This window comes from Eleutherodactylus coqui, chromosome 10 (genome assembly GCF_035609145.1).
Source record: "Eleutherodactylus coqui strain aEleCoq1 chromosome 10, aEleCoq1.hap1, whole genome shotgun sequence".
Classification (NCBI taxonomy): Eukaryota; Metazoa; Chordata; class Amphibia; order Anura; family Eleutherodactylidae; genus Eleutherodactylus; species Eleutherodactylus coqui.
Window position 1 is genome coordinate 112,292,132 of NC_089846.1, and position 12,198 is coordinate 112,304,329.

The window sequence follows — 12,198 nt, forward strand, 5'->3', positions numbered from 1 at the left end:
TCTTTGGACCCCCAGGACCCAGCTAGGCCAATCCTGCTGCCCCGTCCTCCTGCCCATCTGCAGACAGACACCCAAAGTCAAGTGACCACTGCAGCCAATCAGAAGCTAAGCGAACTCCTGGTATCATGGCACTCAGGAAGTGAGCACTGATGCCAGGAATTCGGATGGCGACACTGTAGCCTCTGATTGGCCACATCGGTCACCTGACTCCCGTCAGCCATCGGCATACAGAAAGGAGGATGGGGCAGCTTGACAGGATCCGGGGGGGGGGGGGGGGCAAAAACAGGTAAGTATAGTGTATTTTTAATTTACTTCCCTGCCCAGCCTTTGAACATTTCTTTGTTAAGACCACACAACCCTTTTAAATGAGAGTATTAACTGAACAGACATTGCCTCCATGGGGAGAACTTATCAAGTTAGTTGCCCCAGTTTTATAGCATACAAAAGTCCCAAATTCTGGAAAAAATAATGTGAAAAACTTGCAAATCATCTCCTGTATCAATCCTCAAGGCAGTGCTGACTATTTTGTAATGGGTGAATGGAACCATTTGGTAATAAAGGGAACAGTTGCAGTACATAAAAACTTTAGGGACATTTATTTAAACTAATATTTCATAAGCCAGTCTTACATTGAAATTTATTAGAGTATAACGTATAAAATCTATTAACCCTTTCCAATCCAATTAGTATCCTGGTCTTCCTAGGGGGCTTACTCTTTTTCTGTCATTATACAACAGCGCTATCTGCTGGCTGAAGCCAGTACTGCATGAGGTGACACATTGGATAGGCTCTGACAGCAGAGAGGCTGGCAATATACAGTAAGAGAACCCCGACAGACGTCTTCCAACATCAGAGCTGAACAGCCTTAAATCATAATGTCTTTAGAAGTCAGACAGTGGATTGGAAAGGGTTAAAAGGCACACGCCTATTAACAAATTTAGGCATATTATGGTCTGTCTGAATGCTACAAAAAGCAATCTATACCTGCTATGATCAAGCATAGATGTCCTCTGCTTCCTGCATCATTTTCTGGCTTTAAACTAAAACATTTTACAGACTGTTATTGGCTAAGAGCTAAGACCCATTCCACTAAAACCCATCAACTTTTCTTGCTACTTTTTAGATGTGTCAAGAGAAGAGAATAGTCAGTAATTCTATCGCTGATATAAGTGTGATTGCTCTCAGTAAGAGAAACCAAGTAATCTTGTAGATATGATAACTTTTAATAGCTAACAAAAATACATGATGTTAATGCGAGCTTTCGGACCTCACAGGGTCCTTCATCAAGGCATAATGGAATGGATCCGAAGAGGCATGCATATATATACACACATACTGCATGCGTGAACGTTTTGACTAGAGATGAGTGAGTATACTTGCTAAGGCACATTACTCGAGCGAGTAGTGCCTTAGCCGAGTATCTCCCCGCTCGTCTCTAAAGATTCGGGGGCCGTCGGGGAGCGGCGGGGGAGAGCGGGGAGGAACGGAGGGGAGATCTCTCCCTCTCTCCCCCCGCTCCCCGCTGCAACTCACCTGTCACCCGCGCCGGCCCCCGAACCTTTAGAGACGAGCGGGGAGATACTCGGCTAAGGCACTACTCGCTCGAGTAATGTGCCTTAGCGAGTATACTCGCTCATCTCTAGTTTTGACCATTTCACACCAAGGCTGATGATAAATTCCCTCCATTGACTGTTAACATGTAATTAAGTGTACCATAAATAAACCTAAAGACATTAAATTCACATTTATTGCACATTTATCTTGGTGTTTTTCTTACCTTAATCAGATCCAGTAGAAGAGAGGATTTAAACATCCAGTCAAGTTTAACATCCTCATTTCGAAGGAGATCTTGCAAACTGCCCCTTGAACAAAATTCTGTGACAATAGCAAAAACCCCACAATCATGGAAGAAACCTAGGAATGGGTTGACATTTTCATGACGCATATCCTTCATCTGTCCATAAGGATAAAGCAAACAGTAAAATAAGCATGCAGTATATATAGTAAGACACACGGAGAAATGCTGCTACGAAGAATTATCATACCACTTCAAAAACATCACTTGTTCCAGGTTTCAGGTCTCCAAAATCTCCAGAAGGGAATTTTTTCATCCATACCCAATCACCCTTAGAAGATATAAAAACATATACAATAGCATGAATGCTGCATACAAAATAGTTTAGAACAGCATATTGAGTTTGTGAAATACTGAAAACCAAAATATTATGAGCAAAATCATTTTCAAGTGTAAAGGTCTTATATTGTGGATACATGAAGCTACACTCAGCATGGGTACGGCAAAGAATCTGGCAATCGAAATAATCCCAGGATCAATAACCTTTTGAAGTTATTAATGATTATAACATATAATATTGTAGCACTCGAGAAATGCATCCAGGCTCCTCTTGAACTCTTTAAGTGAGTTTGCCATCACCACGTACTCCGGCAGAAAGTTCCATAGTCTCACTGCTCTTACAGTAAAGAACCCCCTTCTATGTCAGTGTAGAAACCTTCTTTCTTCTAGATGTAGATAATGCCCCTTGTTACAGTCACAGTCCTGGGTATAAATAGGTGATGTGAATAATATATATGGCACCCTCACTAGAGATGAGCAAGCACCCAAATGCTCGGGTCCGTTTTATTTGAGTCGAGCTTTTCGTAAAATTCAAGAGCTCTACTTGAGTAACGAACCCCACTGACTACAATGGGAGACTCGAGCATTTTTGTATGGGGGACGCCAAGCTTTTTTTTTTTCTAGGTCTCTCTCTCTCTCTTCCCCCTGCTTGCCAGACAAAAAATTTGCCATTGACGTGCGCTGAGGCAGGGAGGGGCCAAAACAGGCACATCACAGCGGGGAGGAGCCGAAAACTGGGACAGGGTCGAACACGGCTTGATGCTCGTTCGAGTAACGAGCACCATTGAGTATGCTAATACTGGAACAAGCATCAAGCTCGGCAGAGTATGTTCGCTCTACTCTAACCCTCACCCGAATCTTTTCTGACGAGGAGGCATGTACTCGAAAATGCCGATCCGTGCTCGAGTAATTTGCCTTAATGAGTACGCTCACTCATCTCTAGTGGTGACCCATTAGATCAGTGTTACTGGTACTCTTCACAGCAGAACTTGCAGATAAAACAAAGTATATTTTCAGCATCCCTTGCCACTTCTGCCACAGGAATACCCATAATACCATTGGCAAATTCACAAGTTTCACCTCCCAAAAGTTTAATTAACGGTTTCTGAATCCTGAGAAGACAGCGCTCAGATGCTTCAAAACATGTTGATCTCCACAATGGAAAATGTGTTGTTTTCTGAGAAAACATACATAATGTTCATTATGCAGTGAGTTACTCTGAAGTGTAATCTACCTCATAAACTGCAACATTGGAATTCTCGTGGGTAGCTGGAGTGAGACTCTTGGTAGAGCCAGACCTCATTGGTGACTTCATACTTCTGTTATCCGTAACCTGCCCGCTGTCACTGGTGCGGCTTCCATCGTTGCTCATTTTCTGAAAAAAATTGCCGTATACTGCAATTAGATGATGCCAACAACAATCCAGACAACATAAAAATACATAAAACAGTCCAAGAATAAATACAGAGTAAGAATATCAGCAAACCATCTAACAGACTAAGAAAAAAAACTCATCTTGTAAGTAAAGCCCATAGCGACACCTGAGCCAATACAATGTGAGAGATTGATTGACATTTTGAAAAATGTTCTTGGCCAAATGTTAAAGCTGAAGACTAATAAGAAATTGCCCTAAACCATGTGAGTACATAGAGTTCTCACATTCTGTAACAGGTATTGTGTCAAAATGATATTGCTGACAGCAGTTCTGGGCTTAAAGAACAAGCAGGCTGCTTCAGACGTATTAAAGACTGAGCTGCTTAAATATATCATATGTAAGGAAGGTTATTTTTGTTTGGTCTTGTGCATAATTTTACAATTTTTGGTGATGGGAGCCCTTAAATCTTGTCAATAAAAAATAGGCTTGCAAGACTCCCCAACAGAGGGGAGTTACCGGGAGCACAGGGTCACTGTGTTTAAAGGGGTTATACCAAGATTTCAAGTTATTCTCTCACCCTGCCGTCAGTGGGGGTCTCAGTCCAATTGAATATTGAGTATTTACGTCCGCCTCAATGAGATGAATAGAGCACTGACCACTCATGCTGAGCTGGTGCTCCATTCATTCTAATGTCACTGTAGGGGAAGAAGTGGGCAGAGGGGGGCATAGGACCCCTGTTCTCGAGATTGGAGAGACCCCATGAACAGCAAGTTATCCCTACCCTAAATAACTTGCTTGTAATCTTGGTATAACCCCTCTAATGGCAGCTGAAAGTCGATTGATGGAGAAATTTTATAGATTATTTTAGTCTCCCAGAAGTAATGTTGTGCAGCCCCCTCTCCCAGTGACCATAGTATAGTAAGATATAGTAAAGTATGTAATAATGTTGCCATACTGCTTTATCTAGGCCACCACTAGTAGAAGAAATCACAGCACTCTCTAAAAGACTTGCTGCTTACTGTATTTACAAAGATATGTAAGAGTAAATAATTGGAAGTTCGACATTATAGTCATTCAGGGTGTTTTGGTCATTCCGGACCTTACTCAAGTTGTCACATTTGGTAATAGACAAATCCAAATACAGGGAAAAAAAGAAAAGATCTTGATGGATCGGGAAAAAAGTTGGTTGCAATAGTTGGACGATTTAATGTTCCATATTTTATTAACTATACAGGTCAATCACTTGCAGGCAGTTGCAATCGTCCAACTGTTGCGACCAACTTTTTTCCCGGTCCATTGAGCGCGGAGATCTTTCTGTTTTTTTCCTGTATTTGGATTTTTGCTTATTATATACCCTCTGAAGATCAGTGGGCATAAATCTCTTTGACGACTCTCTGGACCATCACCCGGGTAAGGACAGGAGCCAAGTGCCGCTACCATTTATACACAGCGAACCAGGACCTGGAGGTGCTGGCGGGTTACCCTCCCACAAGGAATTGCTGGAGAAAGCTGAAACTAATCTGTTATCGAAAAAGCACCAACTGCGCTAAAATAACAAAAGTATCAGTATTTCACCCTTCTCTGCCGCAACAATCCAGCGATCCAACAAACACCGGGACCACAGTGGGGCTGCAGCGTCGGATCGTGGCAGCAGAGGAAGAGAAAGTAATGATACTTTTGTTATTTTAACACAGTTGATAGTATAGGGGGAACAGAGGCGTAACTTGAAGCTCCCGGGCCCCGATGCAAAACCTGTAACAGGGCCCCCAACTATAATGCTTTATTAATAGTACTGGGCTCCCTATATGGAGAAGAGAGGCCTTATGGGCCCCCTAAGGCTCCTGGGCCCGGGTGCAACCGCATCCCCTGCATCCTCTATAGTTACGCCCCTGAGGGGGAATGTTGTCCATAAACCAGGCAACCCCTTTTAGCAACGGATCTATTGGAGAGTCCTCTGATTTCTTCTACTGCTGATCTCTGGGTAATCTTCTTCATGAGCACTTCCTTATGAAAAATCCAAGTGTTGTCAATGTATCTCTACTTTATCTAGCCCACCAGCAATACAATAGTGCTGTTAGTTGGGGTCTTTTTACACGGGCCGAAAAATGGTTCGGATTCCCGGCGATCAGCGAGAATTGGAATGATTATCATTCAGTGTAAATGCATGCATGACTGAATGACAAACGCTAAATTTGTTCGTCGTTCAGTTCCTGCATGCGTAAAAACTGGTCAACGGATTAGCAGGCAGTCGTTCACCTATGAATGTAACCTAGAGCTTATGTAATAATATTTTTTTCATTGTCAAAGGTATAAATAGCTTTAAAAGGCCCATTTAGACACAACGATTGTTGCTGAAAATTTGCTCAAAGCCATCTTTTGAGCGATAACCGTTGCGTCTAAATGCACGGACATCGTGCAGTTTTCATGCACGATTCATTCCTCTCTCAATTCTAGTTTTCTAGAATTGAGCGATGAACTCTTATCAGCAGTACAGGCTGTTATCACAGTCGGCAGCGCTGATAAGATTCTTTCAGCTCGTGTCCCGCTGGTAGTTCACAGCGCGGAGTTTAAACAGCTTATGCAAAACAGCTGTATTGTTCACCGACCAATATCCGTGGTGTCTTGCTCCACCTGCATAGCTCTTTAGTAGCTACTTAGCTACTATAGACTATGCAAAGATGATCACTCAAACTGTCATTTGAGCAATATTTGAGCGATCATCTATCAGTGTACATTGGGGCTAAAGATACCCAATTGAGAGATGAGTCAGCATTTACATATAGTACAATCTCATCACTTATGTATAAATGCATGGATATTTCAGTACTCTAATGGAATACCTTTTACATACCTTCATGCTCATTTGTGGATTTATGAAAGTGACATCATCCAGTGTCAGCAGAATTTTATTTGGCCCTCTGACTAATTTAATTTTATTAATTCGACGCCTGAAAAATATTAACACACAAGTTGCTGGATTATATTGTACATTAGAATGTTATCATGGAGGAAATGTTAAAATCACAGTTAATTGCATTCACATTATTTATATTAGAGTATTATAATACAATGGTCTGAAATCACAAAGGCTTTATGTTACAATATATTCTGGGGCTTGTTAACGTGAAACCACATTCAGTATTCATGTCACCAATGCTGCCGATCTGTGATATAGATGTTGACACCGTGTGATTGACTGGAAGATCAAGCTAATCAAAATGAGCATTTAACTGGCAAAACTCCTATATTAGTGAAGTAAATGCCATGATTGGTGGTCTAGTATTGCCTCTATACAGTACAGTGCGGTACTATATGCCCTGTACTGCACTTTCCTGGTGCAAGGATGAGCGGCTGCTTTAGATACAAGGTAGAGATGAGCGAGCATACTCACTAAGGGCAATTGCTTGATCGAGCATTGCCCTTAGCGAGTACCTGCCCGCTCGGGAGCAAAGATTCGGCTGTCGGCGGCGGGCGGGGAGCTGCGGGGGAGAGCAGGGAGCAACGGAGGGGGGATCTCTCTCTCCCTCCCACTCCCCCCTGCTCCTGGCCGCAACTCACCTGTCACCCGCGCCGGCAGCCGAACCTTTTCTTCCGAGCGGGGAGATACGAGCAACTGTCCTTAGCGAGTATGCTCGCTCATCTCTAATACGAGGTAAGGGCGGCTCTGTTTTATTTTTTTGGTGCATTGTGTGTACTTTACATGACTCTAAAGAGGTTCCTGTCCTCAGCTCTGAAAGTTGAGGCCCATTTACATGTAACGATTATCATTCAAAATGCGTTCAAACTCCAGAAAATGAGCAATAATCGTTACATGCAAATACGGCCATCGTGCACTTTTCGTCTGAACGATGATTTTAAGGTGAACTTAAAATCCATCGTTCAGCTGCAGAGAGATAAAGTATCTGTCAACAGACCACATGCTGTTTTCTCCACGGGAGCCAGGAGATTACATTGTATTCTGCCGACAGCTCCGATAAGAACAATGCAGCTTTTTGCACAGCAGGACATGTGATTATTCACAAGCTGGGCTCTGCAAACAGCTCCTGGAGGCCCATTTACATGCAAAAAAGATGATAAAGTGTTAATGGACATTAGTGTCTATTAACACTTTATGAAAAAAGATCGCTAAAACTTTCAATCTTTCAATCGTTTGAAAGATTATCTTTGCGTGTAAATAGGCCTGCTGTGATCGCAGCAACTCTTTCTGACTTCTATGTGTAGGGACTTGCTTTATCTATATTAGTTATCTGCTTATTTTTCCTTTATCTTCATTTTGTATTATTTTGGGTTAACATTTTGGGGATATGGAACCAATTACAGTCTTTCCATACAGTTATGTTATCAGGTTACAGTATTTTGAATTTACAGTTGTCACCTTTGAATCAATCAATATGGTAACTTGAGGGACCACTTGTATAATAATATTGATGCCGAATATTCAAGAAGTGAACATTTTGTAAGGTAATGTTGCATAGCAATGTTCAACACAGCAGAAAAGGTCCATAAATGTGATTACTTATTCTCACAGCATTTTTGAATCTACCGCTTTATAGTTTAGAAGAACTAATAATCTGACATGCCACATTGTGTGGATCCATTGTGTGTCTATTCATCCATGGCACGCATTGGTGTGCATGCACCAGTTATGCTGCATTGAAATGTGAATTAAAACTAACACCCATGCACACAGATTTCAAAAAGTGTACACTGGTGCCAGTGGACGCATCAGGGATTTCTCTATAAAGGCTCGGTGAGACGACCGTTGGTTTTGGGTGTGCAAAATGAGCGCTTCTAAAAAAAAACAATGGGTTCCTATAAAAGCGCTCACATGAGAGAATGTAGCAGCACAAAACAGCATGTACCTAACAAAGATAGAACATTGGCTATCTTTGGTGCGCGCTGTGCAGGAGTTTCCATTGACTCCTAAGGGAGCAGGAGTCTATGGAAACTCCTGCACTCAGAATAGATTCCTCACAGCTTGAGGCCCGACATTTCAGCCTGAGGCTGAACAATACAGATAATTACAAAGCTCAGACCTCCTGCTGAGTTCTGTAACAGCTCCCAGAAGCTCATTTGCATGCAAATGAATCTGATAAGTGCTAATAGCAATTAATGCCTATTAGTACTTTTATGCAAAATGATCACTGATCTTTCAATCTTTTGAAAGATATCTGTGTGTGTAAATGGACCTTTACAAAGCCAGCTTTTCCACATTAGGGAACAGTCATCGAAACTTCACAATTCCAATGGTATCAAACCACTATGAAATGTTTATGGAGGTCTTCTTTCTCTCCCCTGACAAATAATGTCTGGAAAGAAAGTATCAAACACATTGAATTTCAATGTCCGATTCTTTTGTTCCCCCTCAAGATAAGCCATTGCCAGAGCTGCCTGGCAGCGACCAAAGGACCATTTAGACACAACGATTATCGCTCAAAATTTGCTCAAAAGCCGTCTTTTGAGCGATAATCGTTGTGTGTAACTGCACTGACATCGCTCATCGTTGTCTTTCAGTGTGCTGAAAGATGACCATGAGCCTTATCAGGGATTCACAGCGGGATACTCTGATACTATTGTTGCAGCTGTATCCCGCTCCCTGATGACAGCTGGGTATGAAGAACAGAGCGGTCCATCTCTGTTCTCCATACCCGGCACGGAGCACTCGGCTGTATAACAGCCGGACGCTCCCTGCAGAAAACATCTGGATGCAGAAGACAAGCGGGGACACCCCACTTGTATTCTGCATCCTCTGCTGGGAGCGCTCTACTCTATGACATAATAGCCGGCGCTTAGAGTGGGGAAACATCTGTATGCAGAAGACAAGCGGGCACACCCCGCTTGTCTTCTGCATCCTCCGCTCGGAGCACTCGGCTGTACTCGTTTAGCAGCCGGGCGCTCGGAGCGGGGAACAGCTGGATGCAGAAGACAAGCGGGGACACCCCACTTGTCTTCTGCATCCTCCGCTGGCAGCGAAAGTGATCGCTCATCTTGCACTATAAATAACACAACGACTATTGCTCAAAAGTCGCTTGAGCGACATCTTTTGAGCGATAATCATTGTGTCTAAATGGGCCTTTACTTCCCTATGCCCATTGAAAACACATCAACGATCATCCGAACTGAGCATTCATGTACATGGTGGAGGCGGGAGAAATAATTGTCAGCCAAACAAGTGTTCAGCTGATAGTTGAAGGTGTATGGGCACCTGAAGGTACAATATGTAAAAGTTGGTCGCACCTCCTTTGGTAATGTATCACTATGGAAGAATCTGACCTCACTCTTCTTAAAAGAACTCTCCTAATTCAGACATATTGCCAAGTTTTTATGCAAAAATTACAACTTTCAGGTCCAACCACAGATTATCTATTGAGTTCAATCTTCAAAGACTTACTATGGCATCACTCAAGTTCTCTTTGTCTAATATGACACTTTATTTAAATGATAGAAATGATGCGTAATAAATATACAACAAAAGGGCTCATTTTGAAGCCGGTAAATGTTTTATCGGGGCGTAGTGGTTTGCTCCAATATTTGGTGTAATAAAGGTTTACGAATGTCTCTCATTTGCCCAGATTTGTAATTATCTTTCCTTGATTTGTAATATTTTCACAGAGTATACAGTACACAGTGGTCAAAATAGTCTTAAAATGATGTACTTAGGCTAAATAAATACCTTATAATGTAAGCAAGTCCATTTATGGAGACGATGGCAACAACTATGGAAATAAACACCATTAAAGCAAAGGCGGGATCGATACCTAAAGAAAGAAAAAGAAAACAGGTAGTTATATGTAATCTTGGGGTGCTGAATCTAATGATTAGTCCATTCTCTCTGGGTACATACATGCATATAATGTATATATATATATACACACACACACACACTTAATAAAGTCTACTGAAATGCAGTAGACTTTATTAAGTACGAAATAGAAGCTTCATAAAGTGTTACTTTAGTCTTTCTGTACACAAATTAACAATGGTCATTAAAGGAGATGTCCCGAGGCAGCAAGTGGGTCTATACACTTCTGTATGGCCATAATAATGCACTTTGTAATGTACATTGTGCATTAATTATGAGCCATACAGAAGTTATAAAAAGTTTTATACTTACCTGCTCCGTTGCTGGCGTCCTCGTCTCCATGGTGCCGACTAATTTTCGCCCTCCGATGGCCAAATTAGCCGCGCTTGCGCAGTCCGGGTCTTCTCCTCTTCTCTATGGGGCTCCGTGTAGCTCCGTGTAGCTCCGCCCCGTCACGTGCCGATTCCAGCCAATCAGGAGGCTGGAATCGGCAATGGACCGCACAGAAGCCCTGCGGTCCATGAAGACAGAGGATCCCGGCGGCCATCTTCAGCAGGTGAGTATGAAGACGCCGGACCGCCGGGATTCAGGTAAGCGCTGTGCGGGTGGTTTTTTTAACCCCTGCATCGGGGTTGTCTCGCGCCGAACGGGGGGGGGGTTTAAAAAAAAAAAAACCCGTTTCGGCGCGGGACATCTCCTTTAATCATTGTGGGAAGCCAACAACCTAGGTAGAGGTGCTAAGTAGAAAGAATGTCTTGGAGAAAGTATTCACCAAATTGGTGTCCCTTGCAGGCATCAAGTTTATGGGAAAAGGTCTAAATGAGATTGCAGGAAGTAGATATTGAGTAATATTCTGCACCCCATGTCCATGCAGCTAGTTTGTCCAAGGTCATCCAATTTAGTATCAAATATTGGAGCTTTAAAAAGTTTTTTTCATCAGTGGACCCACAAATTACTTTCTTCTTTTATTAGTACATTACATCAGTACAGTACATTGATAGATCTTCTTTTCCTATATTCCCTACCATTCAGTAAAAAAAATAGTTAATTAAATAAATAAGGCATTTTCCTCACTTAGGGCTCAGTCACACGGGTATTTTTAACATGCGTTTTTCCGCACGTCAAAAAATTCGCACTAGATAGAACCAATGCTTTTTAATGGCAGCGGTCACATGTGCGAATTTTACATGCGGAAAAAAGCCTGAGGAGAAAATTTATAGGACACCGGTTCATAGAATGCATGTAACTGCGGCAAATTCATGAATAGGTGAGTGCTGCCTCTGATTGGCTGAGTGATGGGACCAATCAGAGGCAGCGCTCACCTGTCATTCAATAGCTGAGCGCTGCCTCTGATTGGTCACAGTGCTCAGCCAATCAGAGGCAGCCCATTCAGCAGGCGGGGATTTTAAATCCCCACCTGCTGAATACTACTCAAAGCAGTGCAGGAGAAGAACCGGCTGGACGCAGCTGAGCCCCGGCAGCTGCAGAGAGGTGAGTATAGATTTTTTTTTTAGATTGATTTTCAGGGAAGGGCTTATATTTGAAGCCTTTCCCAGAAAATCACTGCAGTGCTTGCCAGAATCCCATTGATTTCAATGGAGCTGGCTGTATTGCCGGCTCCATTGAATTCAATGGGAGAACATCACGCTTCTCTGCCACATCTGTGACAGCTGTGGCAGAGGATTTCTTCATCTCCGCGGGGAGTCCCATTGTCACTGGACACTGTGACAGCATTGTCACAGTGTCCAGTGACAATGGGACTCCCCGCGGAGATGAAGAAATCCTCTGCCACAGCTGTCAGAGAAGCAGGATGGGATAGCAGAAAACGGCCGTGTGGCCGAGCGCTTTTGAGCGGATAAACGATGCTAGCAGCATTTTTCCCGCCGT

At 42.8% G+C, this 12,198-nt stretch overlaps 1 protein-coding gene across 1 annotated transcript in view; it reads right to left on the reverse strand.

The window, feature by feature from the left end:
- GUCY2F (guanylate cyclase 2F, retinal) overlaps positions 1–12,198 on the reverse strand; it is a 76,682-nt gene that overhangs the window by 38,260 nt on the left and 26,224 nt on the right. The window contains exons 6-10 of the mRNA XM_066582111.1: positions 10,183–10,267; positions 6,361–6,457; positions 3,369–3,509; positions 2,046–2,126; positions 1,778–1,954 (exon numbers count right to left, since the gene is read on the reverse strand). Coding sequence (XP_066438208.1) covers positions 1,778–1,954; positions 2,046–2,126; positions 3,369–3,509; positions 6,361–6,457; positions 10,183–10,267 — 581 coding nt within the window. The remainder of the gene's footprint in view (positions 1–1,777; positions 1,955–2,045; positions 2,127–3,368; positions 3,510–6,360; positions 6,458–10,182; positions 10,268–12,198) is intronic.